Source organism: Hydra vulgaris, chromosome 01 (genome assembly GCF_038396675.1).
Source record: "Hydra vulgaris chromosome 01, alternate assembly HydraT2T_AEP".
In the NCBI taxonomy this organism is placed as follows: Eukaryota; Metazoa; Cnidaria; class Hydrozoa; order Anthoathecata; family Hydridae; genus Hydra; species Hydra vulgaris.
Window position 1 is genome coordinate 59169124 of NC_088920.1, and position 13776 is coordinate 59182899.

At 26.3% G+C, this 13776-nt stretch overlaps 1 protein-coding gene across 1 annotated transcript; it reads right to left on the reverse strand.

The window, feature by feature from the left end:
- Window positions 1-222: 222 nt before the first annotated feature.
- LOC105847859 (uncharacterized) lies at window positions 223-12843 on the reverse strand. The gene is made up of 4 exons (XM_065787126.1): window positions 12765-12843; window positions 8279-8472; window positions 1030-1167; window positions 223-771 (listed from the first exon to the last, which is right to left on the reverse strand). The coding sequence occupies exons 2-4, from the start codon at window positions 8451-8453 to the stop codon at window positions 500-502; spliced, it is 585 nt and encodes a 194-aa protein (XP_065643198.1). The 5' UTR covers window positions 8454-8472; window positions 12765-12843; the 3' UTR covers window positions 223-499.
- Between the last annotated feature and the right edge of the window lie 933 nt (window positions 12844-13776).

A 13776-nucleotide genomic window follows, 5' to 3' on the forward strand; every position in this document is an offset into this window, starting at 1 on the left:
AGTACAAAAAGTGCCATAAATACTAAAAAGGAGTTTTTTGATTTGGTGGGCTATATACATAGTGATAATTAAACTATATTCTTTCAGAAAACGTCAAAAGTTTTTTTAGACACAATTCAAAAAACCTAAATTGAGTTAAAGCTAACCGTGCACTTTTCAATTTCACCTTTAATTAACCAATTAAAGTTATCATTTATTATTTTCAATTAAAACAAGCTGAGCTGACAATATTTTAGACAGACTATACACGCTCTTTTTACATACACATTTTATAATATTATATCTTTTTACATACACAATTGTATAATAAGTTTTGTATTGCAAAAAATTTTGTAAATTGATATAAACATTAAGTATAATATAATAAATAAGTTTAGTTGATAAGTAACCACTTTTTCTCGCAACAATCACTATAGCAACATAAAAGCATATTAGCAAAATAATAGGCTTTTTTTTTTTTAAATTTTGGATTGTATGAAAAATGCTGACATCAATACTCTTAGATAAGCAAATCTTGACATTTTCCTTTGTCATAAAGTACTGAAATTTCTGATAAATTACACTTATCTTTTGGTTTAGTTGCCCCAGGTTGAACAACACCGTGTGCCATAAAGATAAAAGCCAGAAATAATGAAAGCAATCCGGTAATGAGAGCACAACACGTTATATACAATGAAATATCTTTGTTGACAAAACTAGTACCGAGAGCACTTTCAATATTACGATGTATTCTAAGATGTACAACTATACTCAAAAATGCCATGAGTACACCTAAAAAGTAAAAACGTGTATTAATAGTTAACGATAACCCAGTGAAAAAGAATAATTGTTCCAAATGGGTTTCATGTGGGTTCCCATGAATCTCACATGGAACCTACATAAGAAACCATGTGGGACAAGCGTTTTTTTTCCACTGGAAAACTTTTATATAAAATAGTTTAAATAGATAACTCTGTAAATATTAATTTACTTTGCAAATTTATAAAATAGAAAGCCTTATAGTTTCAAATTTATTAATATATTACTTACAACTAATAACCATGGACAGCAAAGTGAGTGAAAATATCCACCTAACGTGAGAGTTAAAGATGAAAACTAAAACCATTATAAAAAACAAACAAAAAGAGATTCTGTTTACAATGAAAAGGATCCAAAGTGCATCAAACCCTGAAATTAAAAAATTATGAAATAAAACACAAGATACTAATCTGTTACTAATATACTAAGAAAATGTATTAAGCTATTTTGAATAAATTTTTTGTGAAGAAAATTAAAGACCATATTGTACAATTAAATCACGTGCTATTTGGTGGTAATAATGTATGATGTAAAAAATGGGTTTTACATAGCTATTTTTTCACTTCGTTTTGAAATTTTTGAGAGGGTTTCATGCGCCAATAAAAATTCTTTTAACAGAAATGTTTTTTTTGTTTTACTAACTGATAGTCCTTTTGCCAGGTTGTGCCCATTTTTAGCTTTTTTTTTTGCATTTCAAAAGTAGTTTATACCTTAGAAAATGCTGATATTTTGAAAATATGCGTGAAAATATTATTTTCACGCAATGCATAAACCATGTCAAACCACGTTTTACATCGCAAATCAATATTTTGATCTATAAAATTAAAATGGTAGTTCTAGCAACAAAGCAACTATAACAAAAATTGTTGGTATTACATAATAGAACACTCATATTTAACCATTTTTTTGAAAATTGTAACCAAATATCACAATAATCGGTAACTTTTTGAGGCATAAGTAGCAAAAACAAACAAAATATAAATTAAAACTGCCATAAATACTTAATCAGTTAACCAATCCGGCTGAAAATTTATTCAGAGTTTAGTGCGGCCATATGCTACACTTGTACCAGTTTTTATCAAATTATTTAAAGTGGTTTTCTTTTTACAGGTGTTTTTATTGTCGCACTATAAAGTCAAAATTTCACTTTAATTGAACATTCAAGTTAAATTATTTTCCATGAAAAAAATTAAAAAATTTCAAAATTTGCATCACAGGGTACCTTGATGTGTACGATATCAGCCCATATAGGTGGCGCTTTTTGGTAAGCTAGGTAGCCATTATCTAGATCCGTCTAACCGTTTGGACACTCGTATTCAGCTTCAAGCCAATTTTCATAATAATTCATAAATTTTGTTGAATTAATCCCTTGTTTTTTCCAATGTTTGATATACCACTTTTTGATATTTTCTATTATTTTATTCTACTTTCGTCTTGTTTGATGACTTACATGGCGTCCACACTTACATCACACTTACGTCACACTTACGTCATGTTTCTTTTAAAAGTATTTTTATTGTGCAGTAAACATATTTTGATTAGGAGATAATTTTTTTGTTTTGTTTTATTATTTTGTTGAAACTATTTCACTTAATAATCATTTTCAAAAACTTTTAGACAGTATATGATTTTATTTAGCTTTGAACTTGATTTTCTATCTTTTATTTACCTTTAAAATTCAACTTCTATCTAATTCTAATAAAAATTTACTTTTAAATTTCATTTTCTATCTTTTATTCACCTTTAAATTTCATCTTCTATTTTTCATTCACCATTAAATTTTATCTTCAATCTTTTATTTACTTTTAAACATCATCTTTTATCTTTTTTCACCTTTAAATTTCATCTTCTATTTTTTATTCACCTTTAAATTTTATCTTCTATCTTTAGTTTACCATTAAATTTCATCTTCTATTTTTTATTCACCTTTAAATTTTATCTTCTATCTTTAGTTTACCATTAAATTTCATCTTCTATTTTTTATTCACCTTTAAATTTTATCTTCTATCTTTAGTTTACCATTAAATTTCATCTTCTATTTTTTATTCACCTTTAAATTTTATCTTCTATCTTTAGTTTACCATTAAATTTCATCTTCTATTTTTTATTCACCTTTAAATTTTATCTTCTATCTTTAGTTTACCATTAAATTTCATCTTCTATCTTTTTTTTACTGTTGTAAAATTATTTTACTAAGTACCATTCGTCGTTATTTCTAATTGTTTTAATTACAAAAAAATATATTTCAATTTAAAAATTAACAAACCAGTACAGAAAAGGCTATCAAATGCAAGTAAATACTCCGCCAGCGATCAACGACAAAATTTTGTTTCAAGCCGTTGCCGTTTTATAAAGTCTTTTGTTTATTAAATATTATTAAAACGTTGGTCATACGATACACCTTGATACCCAAAACGGCTAGCTCACTGCATTTCTGAGATGCATTTTTTTAAAAAAAAAACAAAAAAAACTCTTTAGAGTTTTTAAAATACAAAATAATATATTTTTTATATAGATAGTTATATACATAACATAAATAGTTTCTTTAGATTTTAAACATCACATATATAAAGATATTATATACTATAACAAAATAAAAAAAGAGAGATTTAAAAAAAAAATTAAAATTTCTAAAATTATTTCAAAAAACACAAAAAAAATACAAATCTGCAACCTACATCACCAAATTTTCTGAAAATAGTAAAAATGTTTAAAGGCATAACTTAGGACAGACTATAAATTGTTTTTATAAAATTCTTATCCGTTTAGGATATAAATTTCAAGTTAGTTTACAGCAATTTCAAGTTAGTTTTATTTTTACTAAAAAATGAGGGGGAGTAGGGGTACCAAGTTTGTTTCAGTTTACTATTATCCTTTTAAGGTTCTTTTAGCAATGCTTTAATACTGAAACTTGGTATCAAAAGAGTTTGAAATAAATCCGAAACTTTTAAATCTGCTAAACCCGAAATTGTTTATTTTTGTATCTCTCAACCCAAGGCAATGTAATTTATTTTAAGATCCATAAAATTCACTTAACATTAACAACATAATAAAGCATTGAAATTTATAGCTATAAAAAAATCTGGCTGATAGAAAGAAAAAAAGTTAAACTTTACAAAGCAATTTTGTTTTTGATTTACGTTTACTTGAGGAGCCAGTAAGATTTAACATTGAGGTTTAATATTGAGGTTTAATATTGAGGTTTAATATTGAGGTTTAATATTGAGGTTTAATATTGAGGTTTAATATTGAGGTTTAATATTGAGGTTTAATATTGAGGTTTAATATTGAGGTTTAATATTGAGGTTTAATATTGCGGTTTAATATTGCGGTTTAATATTGAGGTTTAATATTGACGTTTAATATTGACGTTTAATATTGACGTTTAATATTGACGTTTAATATTGACGTTTAATATTGACGTTTAATATTGACGTTTAATATTGACGTTTAATATTGACGTTTAATATTGACGTTTAATATTGACGTTTAATATTGAGGTTTAGCATTGAAGTTTAAAATGGACAACAAATTTGGTGATATATCAAAATCAGTCACTGTATCTATTCCTACTTATTACCAATCAATCAAATTAGAAATTAACAGTTTAGTGACTTTATTAATTTTTTATTTTCATTTGTTTACACAAAGTTTAAAGGTATAAAAAAATATTTATAAATTTGACAAACACGTCTTTTTCTCTTAGAATAAATGTCTTCATCCACCACTTTTGCTCACAGGAAACATTGGCATAACTACCAGGTACTATGCTTACAGTGGCTACCTGGATGTTTCCAAAGTCATGAATTAAATCAAGTTTTTCATCAACACTGCATAGCTTCATGCCTATCTAGACATAATAGCAACACATGCATTTATTTCATTTTTCTTATTTTATTAAACATGTTTTATTAAAGATATTTAAAAGAAATTCAAAAGAGTCAAAATCTTCACGATTGAAACAAAGATTTAAAATATTTTTAAAATTCTTATATTGACCTGTATACCCATCTAAAAAGTATTCAATATTTTTTATTTAAGGAAGATATGTCTTAATAATGTTGATAATCTCAATAACTTCATACGCGGTGTTCACATCATGCATCATATCGTCAGAAACAATACAATTAGCTTTGTTCTTGAAAACCTTCTTTTTTTAAATAAATAATAAGATGAAGTGGACATTGTAAATTTGTTCAATGAAAGCTTTCTACTTTGTCCTAAACAAAAAATTATAGATTTTCTGAAAATTTATCCAGAAGTAATGCTTTTGCCTCATTTATATCTTTTTTCTTGATTTCAGGTATAATGCTTGACTCTAAATATGAGTCTAAATAAAGCTAAATATGAGTGTGGTGCAAGTGCATCAGTTTTTTACATACTAATTCAATGTATTCAAACGTTGATTCTTTATTATGTGTTAAGTTTGACCTATCTGTTCTTGTCCACTGATCAAATTCTATTTCATCGCCATCTTCAAACTCTCAAATTAAATTTTAATTTTTTTCAACCAATGCATTCATTATTGCTAAACATCTTGCCCATTTCCTCATCTTACAGTCTTAATTAGTTATGTCACATACAATATAAGGCAGTTCTTTATATGTCATGCGAAGGTGATGTTAAAAACTTTACTCTGACAGGTTAGACACAACTTATTTCTAGATATAATATTTAAACCTACGGTTTCTGCTTCAAACACAGTGCGATATGTAATCACACTTAGAAATGATGAAAAAAGCGTTTCTATATTGCTAAAATGCTATAACATTAATTATATTATTATTATAAAACAAGGAATAAATCCAATTACCAAAAAAACTTATAAACAAATTTATAAGAATGGTATTATCCATCAAACTATAAATTAATAAATTTTTAACTCAACACACTTTTTGGTGAGTCAGAAACGAATTAGAGAGTTTTTCTAAATACTCTCATATCTCACAATTAACATACCATAATGGTGTGTGCATATACTAGTAATTTGTTCATTTTTCAAATTTATTCGTTTTACAAGTAGATTATACATTCCTGTCAATATCTTCAATCAGATTTCTTACTTGGGTGTGTGATTGCATACAACATGCCCCATAATTGTTAACAAAGGAACAACTGATTGTGTTAACAATAGAAAAAAATAGCGCGGAATCACAATCTAAACTCTTAAATAGAAGAAATGTCCCTAATGAGTAAAATACACTTGAACTCGAGCAATATATCTAAAGTAAAAATAACGTTATATTTATAAGGAACATATAAATATAACTTGAATAAATAGCTATTAGTTTTAATAGACTTATTTTAAATGCCTAAACTATCTAAAAAAGTTTGTTAATTCTCTACTATTAATCTACCAAAAGTTTGTGTAAAAGTAGATTATAACTAAGTATAATTACATTTAGCTATATAACATAACAAGGTAATATTTATTCAACATTGTTATGTACATTTTTCATTTTGTTACTTATTTTATTAATGAGATAATCACTATTTTATTAAAAAAAAGTTGACACAATACTTTTTTATTTAATGACATAACATTGTTTAATTTAATTACATAATATTGTTTAATTTAATGACATAACTATTACATAATGAAAATAACTAGTAAAAAATTTATAAGTTTACAAAATATTGAACAATATTTTTTAACTAATTTGTAAAACTTTAAACCACATTCCGCGCATACTGTTTTTTTATTTCAAAATTTCATTAGGAAAATTGAAAAACCAAAACATCAATAACTTCTCGACAAAACATAAGGCAAAAACAAAATTGTTTGGTAAAGCAGATATGCGTTTTAACTTTAAGATAATCAAAACTAAAAGTTTTTCTATCAGTCAAATTTTCTCTAGATTTAAAGTTTTCAATGTCCTTTTTTTTTATTGCCATTAGTTAGTGCATTTTGTGGATCCTAAAATAAACTATATTCTATAGTTTCGAGATATACAAGACTATAATTTTCAGTTTCAGCAAGTTTTAAACTTTTTTGGAAGCAAATTTTATCTTTGCAACATCACTACAAGCATCTTATAAGGGTAGAAGTTAACGAAAATATTTGTGGCAAGAGGTAGTTAGCCCTAATAAGTTGTGGATGGTCTGAAAAGAAAAGATCTAAAACGTAATAAAGAAAAAAAAATTAATTGTTCTGCTCCTCCAGAAAATGCTGCAGTTGCGAAAAACAAAACAAAGCAGTGTCCTGAAGCTATCAAAAACTTTAAAGTTTTAATTTTTAAGAATTTATTGTCTTTTTTTGCTATGCTTATTTTTTTGCTATAAATATATACGGTCAGATTGAAAAATATATACGGTCAGATTGAAAAATATATACGGTCAGATTGAAAAATATATACGGTCAGATTGAAAAAATTGAAAATGCAAGGGACCGATTTAAACCTTCGCAAAGAAAAAACAAACCATTTTATAAATCATTTATACCGATTGCAATAAATTAATTCTTTTCAATCGGGTTCTCTAAACAAACGATGCGCATATATATAAAAAGTATATTTAAGCAAAGATGTTATATGAAAATGTAAAAAAATCCACTTATATAACGTTATATACAGAATCGTTTATAACTTTTTTTATATAATACACGATTTAAGAAATCAAGTATAGAAAGGGTCGGCGTGGTATAGAGTTACAAAGACCCGTATTTTTTTGGGTCCGGTCAGCTAGTATACGCAACAATGAAAAAATAAGATTAGGGAAAAAATTAGAAGTAAGAAAATAGATAAGTCCTTAAATAAAAATCAATAAAGTTCAGTTTTTTAAATAATGAAAAAATAATAAACTATTTAAATCAAAAAAATAAATCAATAAACGTAAAATCTTATAGATGCAAACGTTTTTGAGGTTTGGCTTAATATTCGGTTTTTATACATGTTGGCATTTGAGGAATTGGTACATTTTTTTTAGATTAATAATTTTAATTTAAGGTTTGCTTTGTTTGATTCTACTTTATGTAATCGTTAAAAATTTATCAGATGTAGGACAATCCACTAACTTTGCTTGCTTCTTGGTCCATGAGATGAATTAAGAATTCCTGTCAATGTTACCCCAAAACTGAAATATGCGTTTAAAAAAAAATGCGACAAAAACATCGTAAATGTTTATTATTTAGAAATAACATCATAAAAAGGCATATAAAATTATATTATATTTTAGATTTACTTTTCTTTTAACTAAAGTTTTTCAACAACAAAAAATCTAGGAATCAGTTTAATTCATGCCTGCCGTTATTTATGCCGCTAGTTTATAAAATTTACGCCTGTCGTAATGTGCTGTTATTTGTAGTTACTATTATATGGATAAAAATAGTTATACTTCTTCATTTAACATTTTGCTACAGCACTGTTAAAATAACTTAAACAATAGTCAACGAGTTAAAAGTAAAACGAGGGTAAAAGTTTGAAACAACGAGGTAAAAGTTATTGTAGTAGCTCTATTTCCTATTTATACGACTTTTACTAACCTGCTTTATTATCTATATCGGAATGTTCGATCAAAGGTGATACATCTTTGTCTCTATTTTCTTTTTCTATTAAATTGGACCATTCGTTGTTACATAGTAATGAAGCATTGAATAATGTAAGAGTTATAAAAGTCAAACTAAAAACCAAGCAAACCAAAACCGAGCGATAATTCATTTTATTATTCCTTTTTTCTCTGAAGAAATGAGTTTATATATATTATATATATATATATATATATATATATATATATATATATATATATATATATATATATATATATATATATATAAATATATAAATATATATATATATATATATATATATACATATATATATGTATAAATATATATATATATATATATATATATATATATATATATATATATATATATATATATATATATATATATATATATATATATATATATATATATATATATATATATTATTGACCTGCTTGTTTCACTAAAGTATTAAAAGGATTGTAAATGATAACAAAGTTAATTGCAAGTTTAAAAAATATGTTTCTATAACTTTCAATTAAGTTTTAATTTTAAAGAGAAACATTTGTATCATAATTATATTATCGGAAGTTCAGTAATTTCTTTTTGTGTTATTTAAGTAACAAAGTTGATAATATTAATTCATTCAAAAAATCAATTTTACTTAGGTTATTTATTAGATATAATAAAACTTTTGCGCCCAAATTCTGTATAACCGTTTTTGTTTTTGTGATTATTTCTCATTACTTTTTATTATCACGCTTGGCAATTTTTTTTTACATTATGCTACAAATAGATATTTAGTTACGGAATTTGTATATAAAAATTTAAATTAAAGTTTACTTGAATTAAATTGACTGAGATTTGTCATAAGTTGTCCACAAACTACATTACGAAATTTTTGACTGTCTTTGAACTCCTTCTCACAATCTCCTCCCCCTCTCCCCCATCCCTCCACTCGTCACAACATTGTAACTCTTTATTAACAAGTTCCATATGAGTCGTCACAAAACCACTAACTCCTCTATTTCTCTCTCTCACTCTCTTTCTCTCTTTCTCTCTCTCTCTCTCTCTCTCTCTCTCTCTCTCTTTTTATTAACATGTTGTACAAATCATAAACTACCTTCAGTGTTAAATTTGAAGCAAATAAATAAAATTAATGGTCTAATTTAATGATCAGAAAAGGAAAAAACATAACGTACGTGAAGTCTTTGAAAACTAAATTTGATTTATCTCAGTTTGCGAAAAACTGACATCCCCTGTTCTTTCCTTGCACCCTTAATATATATATATATATATATTATATATATATATATATATATATATATATATATATATATATATATATATATATAGATATATATATATAGGTGTATATACATGTATATGAATGGGCAATTTTATTTTTAACTAACGTGTCACGAGCAACATCTTTATCAAATATTTGCCTATTTAAACTGTAAATTAAATTTAATTGATTGTAAGTTAATTACGTCAACAATTTTCTGGCAATTTTGACATCCCCCTCCCTCTCGTCAACAACTTGTCAAACTTTAAGAGACCCCCTAAAAAGTTACGTCAACATTCAATTAACCCCCCCCCCACCTTCCCTCCAAAAAATTAAAATGAAAAAAAACAAACAATGTTTACAATAGACTTATTTACAACTAAAACAAAAAAGATAAAAGTATTATTTATAAAACCATTTAAAATTACAAATGCTTGCTCTGAACAAAAAGTAAATAAAAGTAAAAGGTTTAGAAAAAAGTTATATTGCTTTTAACTTAAAAACATATTTTCAAATTATAACAACAAAAACTTACTCCGAACAAAAAAATAAAAATTAAAGGGTTTACAAAAATGTATACACCTTAAACGTATAATTTATGAACATATTTCAAACTAATGCAACGTTTCATTTTGCAAATCCTCCTCACTTTAACTATAGACCTAATTCAATTTCACAAACCAATTATTTCTAATAGAGTTTAGTATAACGAAAAATGCATTTAACCAATTTTATAAACCAGGGGTCGGCAGGGGTAAAAAATAATAGCGTAACGAGTAAACTTCTCGTATGTGCTTATTTAGTTCTGTACGGGTCTTTTAAAGCGCAACGGTTTTTAAAAATTAAGAATATAAATAGCTTAATTAAAATACCGAAGGTTTTAGGAAATAAGTAACACAGGGCTGCAAACGCTGCCTAATGTTCCTTTTTTTAAGTAAATAAATTTATTTAAAAAAGTAACATTGTTGACGTCAACTTGTCTTGACCCCCACCCCTCATCCCTGTTAACAAATGTCAAAATAATTCCGATCCCGTTTCCCCCCTATTTTTTTTGATGTAATTTATGGACAGCCTCAAAGCTGTTATTCTGAAGAATAAAATAAGCTAAAAAGTTTTGAATCTGGTGAGGGTGATTACCGAAAACGCCACCTTACTTACGTCACGCAAAAACCCAGTGGGCACAGTACGTTTTTAAAACGTTCTTTGGACGTTTTTATTAGGTTTAAACCTTATAAAAACGTCTAAAAAACGTTTTAAAAACGTACCGTGTCCACTGGGAAACTAGGTAAAAGAGTTGTTTCAACTTCTAGATCATATTTCTGGAAATCACGCGGATTAGATTGGAAACTTTTACAAGAGAATTCTATTAAGAAAATAAATTTATTTGCTTAATTATTGAGGACGCTAAATTAATTCAAAGAGATTTAAATAATATAGGAGTGGTCAGAAAAATGATTAATCAAACTGAACGAGAGTAAATGTGTGGTTATGCATTAGGGTTTAACAACATAAAATTCAATTACACAGTTAATGGATCAAAAATTAACAATTCGATAAACGAACGTGATCTCGGTGTCAATTTTGATACATCACTAAAATGGAAGAAACATGTAGTAACATGTTCATCAAAAGCAAATGCATTAATGGGAATGATAAAAAACAACTTTGTCCATTTAGATCAGCTTCTTGTCAAGCAATTATACACAACTTTTGTTAGACCTCTGATTAAATTTGCAGCAACAAATTTGGTAACCAAACTACAAAGGTGATATTGAAATATTAGAAAAAGTTCAGCACAGAATGACAAGGATGGCAAAGAACAAAAGAAGTCTGCCATACCAATTTTTAAACAAACATACCAACTTTTAAACAAACAAATTTTCTCAAAATAACACAGAGGTCACAATAAAAAATACAGTAGAGAACAAACCAAGTTTATACTGAGACACGAATTCCTTAAAAACAGAACAGCAAATTTATGGAACACATTGCCGTTGGAAATCGACTATTCAAATGTAAACAATTTCAAGAACAAATCAGACGTATATTTAGCATCAAGATATATATATTTAGCATGAAGACGTTTATTTAGCATCAAAAATTAACTTAATAACTTTTTTTTTTTATCAATTTTTTTGGATTTAATTGTTGTATATTATCATAAGCTGTCAAAGTGAGTTTTTAACTTACTTGCTGTTAACGCAGCTACAATTTTATTTTCAATTACTATTACTATTTATACTATATATTTAACTTATGTTAAATCACTTACGTACCGAGCGATTTATATCGCGTACTTTTTTAATCTATTATTAAGAGTTTTTTTTTTTGTTGAGATTATCAAACCGAAAACTGCAAAAAAAACTTTACAAAATTACTTTAGTATGACCATGGAAGTATAAAATAGATTCAACAGCATTGAAATGCTTCGGGACTATGCTTGTAACCTTCTGTTTCGACAACAAAAAGAAAATGACATCAAGACTGTACTTAAATGCTTAACCTTTATGTTGACGCAAATAGGTACGTTGACGCATAGATAAGGATATAATAATTTTAAAATATGGTATTTAAACGGTTCGCCAATAGTATTAATAGGTAAACATTAAAAATGGCGAAAACGAAACGGCAAATAACTTTTTTATAAACTTCATATTAAATGAATGGAGTATTACAAGAATGAATGAAATTATGATATACAACTAAGGAAACTTTAAGCTTTAGTCATTTCAAAAACATTTTTTTTGATTTTTAAAAAATTGTTTCAGTTGTCTTTTTATTCAAATGTCGTGTTGTGATCTGAAGCAAGAAAAGAAGGTTAAACTAACATATGCTTTTAAAATAAAGTGGTTCTATTTAATTACCGAGTTTTAACAAACCTTTTGTTGAATAATGACAATTACTAATGGTTAAAACTAATCAGCATATCCTTTAATTAATTCTTTTTTTAATGTTTTAATAAAAATCATTTCAGTGAATTTTGTTTTTTGTCTAGTGAAACTTGTTTTTCTTTTATTGTCAGTTAAAAAGCATATTCCCTAGACGACTTGAAATTGCTTTGAATTTTGCGGCTTGATGAACTTCTATCTGTTATATAATTCCATGGTATGACAAATATATTAATACTTATTGAGTCATTCAAATAAGAAAAATTTAGTTAAGTTTTAAAATGTTTTAGTAAAAAATTTTACTTACACTTCTTATGTTTACGAGTATTGCCGTATTTTCATTAAGTAGAATTTTTAAAATGCTGCAAAGTATTTACATTTATATCTTTTTAAATATTTTTGACGCAAAAACTCCTATTACAGTTAAGAAAGGAGAGGGAGTGCAGATATATGTGAATGTTTGTTACAGGAGGGAAGGGGTTAAAAATTGAAAAAATAAAGGGTGACACACTTTATGGATCCCCCTTTAATTGCAATTACAATCGATTGTTTTACTAAAACAAAAATATTTACTAAATTCGAATATACTTTAAAATAAAAATTGTTTTATACTTTTATTTGTTTTAAATGCATTATGGTGAAATTCCGCTTTGATCTGGCCATTATCGGCATAAAAGTAGTGGGATTTATAAGGTTTATAAGATATCTTTCACTTTTTTTGCTTTTCTGAATAATTTGTGATATTGCAATTGTGCCCTGGAATAATATATATGCCCAAAAACTGTAAACCTAAAAAAGTAAAATAATGTAAAAATAATGTAAAAAAGTAAATAATGTAAATTATTTTGAACTTTTTGGATGTTGCGATGAAAAACATAAGCGTTTATTTTGAAAGCAACAAAAACGTTACGATAGAACTTTGGTAAATGTAGTTTTAACTACAAGCATTAACCCTCGAATCCTTAATAAAAAGGACGTTTGTTAATTTTTGAAAAATCTTCCCTCCCACCCCAAGCTCATTAACCCCCATCCCTCCCCGTTTATTAGTTTTTACTTGTTATCAACAACAACAACAAAAAATCAGTGAATATCAACCTTAAAAATTAGAAAATAATTATTCAGTCACTAAAGAAAACGTGCATTTGACTGCAAACCACGCTAGAATTAAATAGTTTTATGCTTTTTTTGTAAAAAATATTAGTTTAAATTTATTAACCGAAATTTTTATAAAAAATGTTTATATTGTAACAGAAAAAATGACACACATCCCTTTTTTATAAACCGACGCCCCCTCCCCTCCCCTACGTTTATGAAATCTG

What these genes read in the sequence shown, in the direction of transcription:
- LOC105847859 (XM_065787126.1), bottom strand. Translation starts at nt 8,453, where the DNA reads ATGAATTATCGCTCGGTTTTGGTTTGCTTGGTTTTTAGTTTGACTTTT. An exon ending in CGATATAGATAATAAAGCAG is followed by an intron (nt 1,168 to 8,278) that starts GTTAGTAAAAGT and finishes TTTTAATTTCAG; the next exon opens with GGTTTGATGCACTTTGGATC. An exon ending in GCTGTCCATGGTTATTAGTT is followed by an intron (nt 772 to 1,029) that starts GTAAGTAATATA and finishes TTTACTTTTTAG; the next exon opens with GTGTACTCATGGCATTTTTG.